This window comes from Branchiostoma belcheri, unplaced genomic scaffold (genome assembly GCF_001625305.1).
Source record: "Branchiostoma belcheri isolate BF01 breed outbred unplaced genomic scaffold, Haploidv18h27 scaffold387, whole genome shotgun sequence".
Classification (NCBI taxonomy): domain Eukaryota; kingdom Metazoa; phylum Chordata; class Leptocardii; order Amphioxiformes; family Branchiostomatidae; genus Branchiostoma; species Branchiostoma belcheri.
Window position 1 is genome coordinate 76,857 of NW_017804006.1, and position 12,506 is coordinate 89,362.

At 46.0% G+C, this 12,506-nt stretch overlaps 3 protein-coding genes across 3 annotated transcripts; 1 reads left to right on the forward strand and 2 right to left on the reverse strand.

The window, feature by feature from the left end:
* Window positions 1–2,806: 2,806 nt before the first annotated feature.
* Window positions 2,807–7,412, forward strand: LOC109476655. Its single transcript, XM_019777656.1, has 3 exons — window positions 2,807–4,815; window positions 4,944–5,111; window positions 5,228–7,412. The coding sequence occupies exons 1-3, from the start codon at window positions 2,807–2,809 to the stop codon at window positions 7,245–7,247; spliced, it is 4,197 nt and encodes a 1,398-aa protein (XP_019633215.1). The 3' UTR covers window positions 7,248–7,412.
* A 1,017-nt stretch (window positions 7,413–8,429) lies between these two features.
* On the reverse strand, window positions 8,430–9,214 carry LOC109476657. Its single transcript, XM_019777659.1, has one exon. It carries the CDS (start codon window positions 9,212–9,214, stop codon window positions 8,585–8,587), a length of 630 nt encoding a protein of 209 aa, XP_019633218.1. The 3' UTR covers window positions 8,430–8,584.
* Window positions 9,215–9,684: 470 nt separating this feature from the next.
* LOC109476658 lies at window positions 9,685–10,494 on the reverse strand. Its single transcript, XM_019777660.1, has one exon. It carries the CDS (start codon window positions 10,364–10,366, stop codon window positions 9,722–9,724), a length of 645 nt encoding a protein of 214 aa, XP_019633219.1. The 5' UTR covers window positions 10,367–10,494; the 3' UTR covers window positions 9,685–9,721.
* Between the last annotated feature and the right edge of the window lie 2,012 nt (window positions 10,495–12,506).

Here is a 12,506-nt window from a genome sequence, read left to right on the forward strand (position 1 = left end):
TATAGCGCTGAATTGATGCAGGGTTTACTTACAATCACATAATACACATGACACATAAGTAGTATATAGTCGACACGCTGATTCATATTATTCAGGCGGAGCAAGGCGGAGCAGGTCAGAGGTCACCGTCATTATGTTAAAGAGTATGCAGATTTATGTTAAGGATATGCAGATGCATGCAGGAATGTAGCTAATGAGCTAATTAACGACATACAATCGATTATATTGATATATTCATAACTATGAGTTAATTTATTCATAACTGAAATATTTATGTACAGTTATAAATATTATCTATGTATATTTTAATATTATATATATATATATATATATATATATATATATGTAGGTTATATATATATATATATATATATATATATATATATATATATATATATATATATATATATATATATATATATATATATATATATATATATATATGAGGGTTTGCTGACGTCATTGGAAGAGGTCAGATAAAGGTCAGTGTGAACTTTTGAACCCGGCTACCTGGGTAACCTGTCGTCCAGGCAACATTCCACAAAAGATGATACCACGCCTACCGACATTGTTACTTTGACAAAAGCTATTCAGCAGGACAGCAGGACCATCTGCTGTTTGCGGAGGACTGCGAACATCAGCATATATACAAGTCGTGTGATGAGAGGTGTGGTTTACGTCAACTTTTGCGGTAGATGGTTGAGTGAATGCGACCTGCGGTGCCGGCGCAGCGTCTAAAAAAACGCGGGAAAGTTGGCCGTCTATTGTGTTCGCAGTGCTTATACAGCACACAGGGATAAAAGACCAGCGTCACTCGGCTGTGTCTCATTAGTTGAAAGCGCACCGAAAAGGCTAAAGGAATCTGTCGTAGATGGATGCTGTAAAACTCAAACGGAAGACGTGTTTCGTTGTTTACTGCATCACAAAGCGCCTGGCGCGTTTTCAGAACACCGGCGTCGGCCAGACTCGACCGCATATACAAAACTATTACGATTGGTAGATAAGATTTCAGATGAGGAGGAATGGGAAAATATTACCTACCTTTTCACGTCCAATGCACCCAACACAATGGACGGACTTAAACGTGTGCTTGAAACCGTACTGCAGGAGAAAGAATTGAATTGGGGTCGAGTGATTACCGCCATGTCTTTTGCCGTAGACGTGTGTGTCAACTCACGGGATCTAGGAGAAACGGACGTCGACATCCTATCGAATGAGGTAGCAACGTTGATTTGTAGTTATGCAGGAAGCTGGCTGATTCATCACCGTGGATGGGGTGAATGGATAGAGATTCGGCGACGAAACATGCTCTTGTCCTTGTCCAGTATCTTTATCGACTTCTGGCTGCACGCTTTGTGCTATCGTATCGTAATGCCAGAGAGGCGCATACAGCCACGGCAAACTTCCCGTATTCGCAGTTGTTTGTTACGTGTAACAGTAGGATAACAATGGTGTGACCTGTGAGAAAGTTTGCTATCGTCAGTTCTCACATACCTGCATCAATGGGACATCTGTCGTTATCGTCGCGTTTCCAACCATGTGTTCTACATAACAACGGAGTGGCCACGACCACACGGTGTGAACATCTGTCGTTCTAGAGAGAGAACCTCTGAGAAAGTTTGCTGTCGTCAGTTCTCACGTCACATACCTGCATCAATGGCACATCTGGCGTTATCGTTACGTCCACAATCATGTGTTCTACATAACAACGGAGTGGCCACGACCACACGGTGTGAACATCTGTCGTTCTAGAGAGAATCTTTGCTAACGTCAGCACACATATGTCAACGTCATCTGTAGTAGCTGATTGGTTGAATTGAAACGTAGGTGACCTGACCTGTTGTTGATTGGTTGCGACTGGTGGTGAGATAAGACGTGTTTTGACGGGATTGGACGATCCTCGAGACAATGGGTAGGTTGGCGCCAAAATTTGCTATATAAACGCCAGAATTCGGCTTGGCAACCAGTTCGTCCGGAGCGCAGCTTGAAGGAAGGAAGATCCATCCAGCAAACATCCGTTGCATCGATCAACGCAGCTGACTACTTTCTTCTCACTGCCGGTAAGTCGTCTCCCTTTCTTGTTACGAACACCCCCATTGGGGTCACTGTAGAAGCGAGAAATCCTTATTTGTAGCATTGTGCGCAAAGAAAGACACTGTAGTACAGATCGTGTCCATGTGGTAGATTCAGTTTTGTGTACATTGTTCAGTGTTACAACTTGTGTAAATGCGGACGAACGGTACGAAACGATAGCACGTCCGTTTCTGTGTGTTTGCTACAAACGAACCGACTTGTCAGTCTCCCGCTTTTGTCATCCCGGGCTTAACCTTTTTGTTCGTCCAGATCCGAGAAGTCTTTTGTGTGCCGTGCTTAGGAATAGTAATGAGCCCGCTATGTTTGAATGGACAGTCCGCTTTCATTGTTATTCGGAGCCTCTTTTGTTGAACGCTGGAGCTTACAAAAGCGTACCCGCTTCCGTACGGTGCTATTGTCATTCAAGAAAGTGTAGAAAGTCTATATAGTTGTACTTTGCGTGTAACAGAGTGCGTGTGATGTTGTTACAGAGTTCATAAAACAAGCATGGCATTCTCTTGTGAAACGTGCGGCAAAGTCTTCACCCAAAAACGCAACCTCACCCGTCACCAAAAGTCCCACGACACGACAAAGGTCACCCATCGCTGTGAGATCTGCGACAAAACCTTCACCCGACTCAGTGACATGAAGCGTCACCACCACAAAACACGAGTCGACTGCAACCATTCACGAGTGCGACTTTTGTGGTAGAACGTTTGCACGACCTGACAACATGATGCAGCACAGACGCCTGCACGACAACCCAAGACCGGCACCGACGTTCTCGTGTGGAACGTGTAACGCGGTGTTCGGTACGGTGCGAGCCCTGCAAGCGCACGGGGAAGCGGCTCACCCCGTGCCGTCCACCTCCCGGGAACAGAAGAGGGGTGCCCCGGCAGCCGGGGCCGGGCCCGCGGCGAAACGCCGCAACATCCAACCGGCGCCCGGGGAGTTTCCCTATCAGGAAGACCCGGTTGCCGTCTCGGAGGATCTGATCCCCCAAGAGGATGACCCGGCCACCCGGACCCTTTACAAACAAAGATGGTCTACCATCCGCACACAGTTCAGGAGGGACCATATTATACAAGACACGTACAACTTTCGTCTAGACACCGAAGATACCAACGATTTAACCGAAAACGTGTGGGCTATCTTTCGCGACCAACACACGGTGTTCAAACTATCCGTGTCGTTTGGTTTCTTGTTGCGCGATGGGGAAACGGGGGCTCTACGCTATTTTTACCCGTCAGACAACAACAACAGATTCGTTGAAGAGCCCGTCCTGGTGCAAAACGAGGAGGGTGTTCGTCTTTTTCTCGACAAGTTAAACGATGCGGACCTCATGGAGCGGGCACGGCAGCAACGTCCCAACAGCAAAACGGTCTTCCACAAAATGACAAACGTAACATTTTATATTAACAAGATTAAAGACCATCCCATCGGTGCCCCCGACACGTTGCTGGACCACATCACGAAGAGCAGATCAATCATTGCGCTCCTGGGCGACAAGAACGGTCCGTACACCGACAAGCTCTGTTTTTTCCGTTGTCTGGCGCTCCACCGCAACAATGATCGGACCATGTTGGAGACAACAACAAAAGCACTGTTCCGTGAATATCTAGCGTGGGTGGGCAAGACGGAAAAGCAGTTCAAGGGTGTGTCCCTGAAACATCTGAACGACCTGGAGGCGTTGTTCAAGGTGGACATTTACGTCTACTCGATTGAAGCCAACAACAACCAGGACGCCGACGACGATGACGACGACTTCTATGCGGAACTGGTCAGGCGCCCCCTGTCCACACACAACAACATCATGTACCTGAACCTCTGCGGGGAACATTTCAGCTTCATTAAGGATTTCAAAACCTATGCCAAATCGTTCGCGTGCCCGCAGTGCGGAAAGAGGTGGCGCCGCCGCGGCAACTGCGAGGTGCACATCCGCTCGTGCGACGGCAAGGTGGCGAAAGAGTATCCAGGGGGCGCCTACCGTTTAAGGCAGACAATCTTCCAGAAGCTGGAAGACGAGGGCATCGTCGTACCCGAAGAAGATCGATTTTATCCTTACAGAGCCTGTTTCGACATCGAGTGTCTGCTCAAACCCCTCCCTAGCACCAACAACACAACCCCCAAACTACAGTGGGAGACCGTCCACGAGCTCCTGAGCGTTAGCGTGGCCAGCAACGTGCCCGGGTACATGGAGCCAGTGTGCTTCGTGTCGGAGGGCGAGCCTGCCGAAGTGGCAGAAAAGTTGCTGGACCACCTAAAACAGATCAGCCAGGAGTCGTACGGTCTCCTGTCGGCCAAATTCTCGTGGGTGGTCGACGAGATGGAGAGCATCCGACAACGAGATCTGGACAAGGAAACCGAGGAGGAGGAGGAGGAGAAGGAGGGTGTGACGGAAGACGGGCCGGGGGCCGTCGAACAGATGAAGGAGCGGCAAAAACGCCGAAAGAAACACTACATGACAAAGCTGATCGATGAGTTTCAACAGTACCTGAGACAGCTGGTGGTCCTCAGCTTCAATGGCGGCAAATACGACCTCAATGCCGTCAAAAAAGTCTTCCTCCCCCTGCTGCTGAGGTCCACCAGCAAACTCAGACCAATAAAAAAGAACAACAACTACATGTCAATCGACACCGATGACATGAAATTCCTTGATCTCATTAACTACGTGGCCCCCGGCTTTTCTTACTCCACCCTCCTCAAGGCCTACGAGTGCGAAGAAACCAAGGGGTTCTTTCCGTAAGTGTTGTGCGTTTTCTTTCTTTCATCGTTGTTGTTCTTGTTGTTTGTTTATTTGTTTCACTGTTGATGTGATTAAGACCTGTTACACCGAACGATGACGTCTTTTTGTCCCCTCTATGTGACAGATACGAGTGGATGGACAGTCTGGACAAGCTAGACGAGCCCCGCCTCCCGGGTCCTGACGCGTTCCACAGCAAGCTGAGGGACTCGGACATCGAGGCGGAGGACTACCAGTACTGCCTCCAAGTATGGGAAGACCAGAGCATGACCACCATGAGGGACTTCCTCGTGTGGTAGGTGTACATGTGACAGTATGTGTCTTTGCGTGTGTGTGTGCTGTCTTTATCGATGTGTAGAACACCGTCGTCAACAGAAGATTAATCTTTTTTTTTTTTCTTTGTTCCTGCAGGTATAATAACAAGGACGTCGGCCCCATGGTAGATGCCGTCCAGAAGATGTTCGATTTCTACAAAGATCTAGGAATCGACATGTTCAAGGACGGCATCAGCGTACCGGGGCTGACGTTGAAGTTCCTCTTCATGAACCTGCCATCCACCACCTACTTCACGTTGGTAGACAACGAGGAGGTGTACAGGTTGTTTAAAGACAACATTGTGGGGGGTCCCAGTATCATTTTCCATAGATACCACGAGAAAGGCAAGACCTACATCAGGGCCGACGAGATGAAAGAGATGGGCAGAGAGCCCAAACTCTGTCAGAAGGTCGTCGGTTTTGACGCCAATGCATTGTACCTGTGGGCCCTGATGCAGGACATGCCTTCTGGTCATTACATTCGGCGTCAAGCGGAGACGGGGTTTAAACCGGAGCATTCCGCCCCCGCCCGCGGACGCATGGCCACAGAGTGGTTAGATTGGGTGGCCCAAGAGCGAGACCTCGCCATTCGGCACCAGTTTAATAGCACCGAAAAGCGTATCGGTCCACGTCGAATTCCCGTGGACGGTTTCTGTTCGGCCACCGGGGAAATCTTTCAGTTTCACGGTTGTTATTGGCACGGCCACGCCTGCAACCTGACCAAAGGCCGCGACTACAACGAAAGACGCGGCAAATCTATGGCCACGTTGCGGGCGGAAACGGCCGAAACGACCGAATACCTACGGAAGTGTGGGTATACGGTCGTCGAAATGCGGGAGTGCGAGTGGCTGGCCATGGTAAGAGCCGACGATCGATTGTCGTCGTTTTTGGCCGGTCGCAAGACTCCCACCGAACACCTTCCCGACATGACCGAGGAGCGCGTCCTCCAGGCTGTTCGCTCCGGGCAATTGTTTGGTGCGGTCGAATGCGACATCGAGGTCCCCGCGGATCTCAAGTCGCACTTTTCCGAAATGCCCCCCATCTTTAAGAACGTCGACATTTCCATCGACGACATTGGCGACTACATGAAAGCGTACGCCGAAGAACACAACCTCATGTCGAAACCGAGGCGGTCGCTGATCGGCAGCATGTTCGGCCAGAAGATCCTCTTGGCGACACCTCTGTTAAACTGGTATTTGAATCACGGTCTGCAAGTCACCCGCATCTATCAGGTGATGGAGTACAGACCAAAACCTAGTTTCAAATCTTTCGGCGACGCCGTCAGTGACGCGAGGCGTAAAGGCGACGAGGACAAGTCCAAGAAGATCATCGCCGATACCATGAAGCTGATCGGCAATTCGGGTTACGGTAAGACGGTCACCAACAAAGAAAAACAGACCGACGTCGAGTATTGCGAAGACGTCGTGACCGCCACCCGAAGGATCAACACCTCCCGGTTTCGACATCTGGTCGTGGTCAATGACGAAGATTTCTTCGAAATTGAATCGGCAAAACGCACGATCAAATTTGATCTCCCTCTCCAAATTGGTTTCTTCGTGTACCAGTACGCCAAATTACGCATGCTCGAGTTTTACTACGACTTCATGCTCGAGTTTGTGGACGTGTCCGATTTCCAGTATTGCGAGATGGACACGGACTCAGCCTACATTGCTCTATCTGCAAACAGCCTTGACGACGTGATAAAGCCTCACATGCGGGAGAGGTACAACCGAGAGAAATCCGACTGGTTTCCCCGGACAGACACCCCAGAAAACGCGGCCTACGACAAACGCACGCCCGGTCTGTTCAAAGAAGAATGGAGCGGGAATGGGATTGTCGGGCTGTGTTCCAAAACATATTATTGCTTTGGCGGGGAAGACAAAACACACGACAAATTCAGTTGCAAGGGTGTTAACAAACGATGCAACGACATCGACCACCAAAAATATCTCCGGGTGCTGGAGACCAAGAGAAGTGGTCAAGGCATCAATAAAGGGTTTCGCATGCGCGGTAACGAAATGCATACGTACGTGCAAATCCGTGATGCCTTTTCCTACTTCTACCCGAAAAGGAAGGTAAAGAATGACGGGATCACCACTCTTCCCTTAGACATCTAAACCTGTCCGTCTTTAAGCAACCTGTACGCGTCGCCGTTGTCACCTTCCTCGGTGTCATGACGTTCGTATTTACTTATTTGTATATTTGTATGTGATCTCATATATTTGTACAGTATATTTGACTACTTTGTGAAATCGATGTCGTGTATCTGAATTCTTTGTGAAACCGATGTCGCGTGTTTGAATACTTTGTGAAACCGATATCGTGTATTTGAATACTTATGATCTGTATATACGTTACATATTTTTAAAATATGTATATACATCACATGTGTGTATTCTTGTTGTCGAGAAACGAATTCAACGAGGAACGAGTGTTGCTTTAACTTGCTTCTATTATTGCGAACAAACGCATAACGTGACGTGGCTGGAAATATGTGTACAATCTGTATGTACACCAAACATTTGTATTCTTGTTGTGAAGTCAACGAAGAATGTTGCTTTACGCCGCTGTTGTCGTATATTTGAATACGTATGATCAGTATCTACGTTACGTGTTTGTACAATTTGTATGTACCCCAAATATTTGTATTCTTGTAATGAAATTGAACGAGGAACGAGTGTTGCTTTACACCGATGTTATCGGTAATAAACACACAACATACTATGGCAGGAAATCATTTGTCGCGAGTTTCAATGTGTGTGTAACATAGTGACTCATGAGTGACTCATGAGTGACTCATGAGTGACTCATGACATGAGTGACTCATGACACGAGTGACTCGTGAGTGACTCGTGAGTGACTCATGAGTTACTCATGAATGAGTGACTCATGAGTTACTCATGAATGAGTGGCTCATTTACTTTGTATATATATGTATGTACATGCGATATATCTACATATGATCGTTGCAAGAATACACAATACCAACAACCATGGCAACTATACTTAGTTGCTACAAATACACTTACTCCGGAGTAAACATTTTACTCCAAAACAGAGTAATATTTACTCCGGAGTAATATTTTACGGAGTAATACTTACTCCGGAGTGATATTTTACTCCGGAGCAACACGTTTATATCGATACACATACATACACGTATGTTTAATGCGAACATATGCATACATGTGCACTTTACATCGGAGTGAGTGTACTTGTGTTTAGTACATGCTATATCTTTGTTACGCACTTCCGTATCATGTTTGCATACATCGACACAAAGATACGAAAGACAGTATGGTTTCGTCACACTTTATTCACCACTTACCAATCAAGACTGTGTTGAGGAAGAAATGCACAGGCCAACTATAGCTATACGTTACTCATCAAATATAATATCAATACGACACGTCGTTAGGAGAAGTTGTCCTGTCGACAGGAGGACGATGCTGTATTATTTCAGAACGAGGTAGCCGTATGTTTTCATCAATGTCTGCTCTGGGACCCAGCTCTTGCTGTACTCGATGTTGTAACCGTAACGAGGCATGGCAGCAAACTCTACAAGATAAAACGTTTTGCCAGCGCGTTTTGTCTCTTTGATCACGCGTTGAGGGACATCGCCTGGTTCGTGCTTGAGTGGAATGGACCAGTCTCGATAGAGCGTCCACTCTTCCTCGTCACCGCTGTCGTAACCATACTCTTCACCTTCACCAGAGAAAGATGAATTGGAAGACACGGTCGAGCTTGCATCACTCTCGGAACCGCTTTGATCGCTTTCGGTTTCTGTCGTTGACTCTGCTTCCCAAGAATCCTTTACAGACTCATCTTCTGAGACGTCATCCTGTGACGCCATCGAGACCTCGGAAGATTCCAGCGACTCCGTGTCATGCTCGGTGGTTGCCTCTTCGGATGAATTGTCGGTGTCGTCAAAGATATCAGCGGATCGGTTTTGTCCTGTCTCGGCGTCCAAGACCTCTTCTCCCGAAGGCATGTCCGTCACGTCTCCGTGTATCGTGTCGCGATGACGGACGAGGTTGGCTTTTCGACTGAACTCTTTACCACAGATGTCGCACGCGTGAGACATGGCTGGTGATCTTTGTGAGAATGACGTTACACGTTCACTGATGGTCTTATATAATAGTTGGGAGTCAATCATTGGACGGCTAAATAGATATCGCGAGTCACTCAAAGATAGATAAATGAGCATATATAAATACAGATAATGCATACATACATACATACATGTATGCATAGTTGACATATGTTTACATGTATACAGACAAAATAGTCGCGCGAGCGACTCATTCATTGCTCGGACGTATACGCAAATAAAAGGAGTCGCTCGTGAGTGATTCGCTCATTGAGTCACTCGTGAGTGACTCGTTGAGTCACTCGTTTCATTGCTCTGAAGTAAATCGTGCTCCGAAATAAAGTGTCTGTACATGACCAGACTTGCCCGATCACAGACACACCCACCCAAGTAGCCAGTTAGTATACATTCGTACAGACACACATACATAGTCATACAAACAACAGTATGAGGTCTTTGCCTGTGTTCCAACCACCAGGAAGCTTTATTCGTTTTCCATTTTCAATACACAATGGCTGACTGGATAACATCTTTGTCCGTTGGCATCTTTCCGTTCTCCATAGCCTCCAACACCTTGTCCACCGCTTTCATCTTGCTTTCAAGGTCTTCCCATTGCTGAATTGTTAAGTCTATGCCTCTCTTCATTACAGGGTCGGTGTCTGGTGCTCCGTATGGTCTGTAGTGCTGGTGTAGGGTGATGGATGTCTGTCCGTGCAAGATCTGAACTGTCACGTACTTTTCAGATCCCAGGTCATACATTTTCGGCTCAATCCCCCCGAAGTAGTAAGGGATGGTATGGCACGTAGCGTCCAGGATCGCCCCCAGTAGCGGAAGTGCTTTCAGCTTGGCCCACTGCTTAGGTGTCAATGCAAGACCTTTCTTCCCGGGTCTCATCTTGTTCACGTCAGCTGGGTCTGGGTGGTAAAACTGCCTCACGTTTATTATCGGTTTATTCCTGAACATCCCCACGGTAAGGAACACATTATCGCCCAATGGTAGACGTACTTCATGCGGCTTCAAGTTGGTGTTCTGACTGGGAGGCGCTCCTTCGCTGCCGAGGATGTCCGGAACGATCGAGGGGGTGGCCCCGGCGCTGGCGGTGTTCGGGAGGACCGCTCCGGGCTGGGCGATCTGCTGTTGTGCCATGGTTTTCGGTCTCGATCTTCGCTCCCTGTCGACGTCCTTGGACGCAGGTTTGTCTCCGCAAGAAGGACTGGTTTCTCGGCAGTTTCTGCTGCCACTTTATACAAGTTTCTGTCCGACACCCACAGACCTTCCACCAATCGCCGTGAAGTACCTCACCTACTTCACATGCAAAGTATATGCAAACCAATCAACTACTCCGGATCCACCAACGGTTGCCGTGCGGCCAATCAGCTACTACAGAGGTTGACGTTAACCACGCCCACGACCGGTAACCGGGTTCAAAAGTGCACACTGACCTTTATCTGACCTGTAATTTAGCTCATTAAGCTACATTGCTGCATGAATCTGCATACCCTTAACATAAATCTGCATACTCGTTAACATAATGACGGTGACCTCTGACCTGCTCCGCCTTGCTCCGCCTGAATAATATGGTGGCTGCTGCTGACTACATACTACTGTCTCATTTCATGTATTACAATGTGCTAAAACTAAAAGGTTGAAAACAATTTAAAAGCAAAACACTTTCATTTCCTTATAGCACTGGTCCTATTTTGAAAATAGACCATTTTCTCTAGACCATTGTGCACAGGTTGACATGTAGAAATTTGCTTAAGTTTTCCACATGTGTACTTTTGAGACTTTGGCAAATGAGAAAGAAAAACAAAGTTGTACTAATATCTAGGACAGCTCAACCTGTATTTGGTGTATGAGTGTCTTTGCTTGAATCGGAGGAAATTAGTCTTTTATTAATATGTTACATCTAGTAAGTAAATTATTGTTAACTCTAGAACTTACTTATTATAGATCACAGATGTATAAGATGTAAGAATTAAGTATGAAATGAATTTGATTGACTTTGTTTCTCTTAGATGATTAGCAGTTAGAATATTTAAATCAAGATTTGGCCGATGACGTTTACAATAAATACGTACAGTTCTCCTAATACATTCCAAATTTTCATGCTTCCGCACCCCAGACAAGTCAGTACAAACCAGCCCTGGCAGACTTTTGCATTTTTGTGCTTTATTTTTGCAAACATAAGTTTTGTAAAAAGAGATGACCGAGGCGGGCGATTGTCACGATTGCGAAGCTTGCAGGAGCGTCTCCAACAAATGCACTTTTAGAACGCCGTACAACCTAAAATTCTCAATCATAATATACTAGTATATGATTAAAACCAACCTCCAGACTACAGTGAATGTATACTTTCAGTGCTGTTATTTTCCAATCTTTGGTAATCACCTTGGTGTCAAATTGTCTAAAGGAATTTACGATATGCTCAGTTCATTTAAGATGTTTTCTAAACAATCCAAGTAAAAAGCCTTTCATTTCATGATAATTTCGTAAATAGGAAATTGTACAAGCTGAAAAGACGTTCTAAATAGAAAATGCTAAACTGTTCACTATTCAGAAAGCCACTGTGGAAAGAACGCCCCTCTTGATTATGAGTGGATTTCAAAGACCTTCCTATCTTCCGACCTACTGCTGACTTATACAGCGATCCTAAATGGTCTGAGTAATTTTTTCGGTGGCCTTCAGTTGAATTTGCCTGTTTTTACGGTTGTGTTTAGCTTTCTTCTTAGTCCTGTTGCTATAGTGTTCATTTAGAGTACTTGGCTAGTTTCACACATGGTGTTCTGATAAACCCCATACATAGCCTCCATATTATTTAGCACAAAGTGAATGCACAAAAGTAATTTTGAAAGATAGTTACCAATGGAAATTAGAAATAAAATGTGATAAATTGTGTAAAATCAGTTTAAATTTGCTTTTTAGGTATCCTTGTATCCCCCATGTGGAGCCCCAACGAATATTTCTAATTATAATAAGAAAAGATTGAATCTTTACTTCTGGATAAAATAAGAAAATAATGTCAGACGTTTCAGACGCCGTCCGGCATCTTTCATCAGTGAAATATTCAAAATTGCGATAGAACTCGGAACGGCACCGTTAATTCTAAAAGTATTTATGTTCTAAATAAACAAATAATAAGTTAGCAACAAGCGTTCTATAGATTCTATATACAATACACATGGTAAAGTATTAACTAATGTAATGATAAAGATAAGTGAGTCCCTAGATATGCTGTAAAGTAGAATCCCATGTACTTGAAAGTTCAACTCTAAGTCCTCCCTTC

What these genes read in the sequence shown, in the direction of transcription:
- LOC109476655 (XM_019777656.1), top strand. Translation starts at nt 2,807, where the DNA reads ATGATGCAGCACAGACGCCTGCACGACAACCCAAGACCGGCACCGACG. An exon ending in GAAACCAAGGGGTTCTTTCC is followed by an intron (nt 4,816 to 4,943) that starts GTAAGTGTTGTG and finishes TCTATGTGACAG; the next exon opens with ATACGAGTGGATGGACAGTC. An exon ending in ATGAGGGACTTCCTCGTGTG is followed by an intron (nt 5,112 to 5,227) that starts GTAGGTGTACAT and finishes TTGTTCCTGCAG; the next exon opens with GTATAATAACAAGGACGTCG.
- LOC109476657 (XM_019777659.1), bottom strand. Translation starts at nt 9,214, where the DNA reads ATGTCTCACGCGTGCGACATCTGTGGTAAAGAGTTCAGTCGAAAAGCC.
- LOC109476658 (XM_019777660.1), bottom strand. Translation starts at nt 10,366, where the DNA reads ATGGCACAACAGCAGATCGCCCAGCCCGGAGCGGTCCTCCCGAACACC.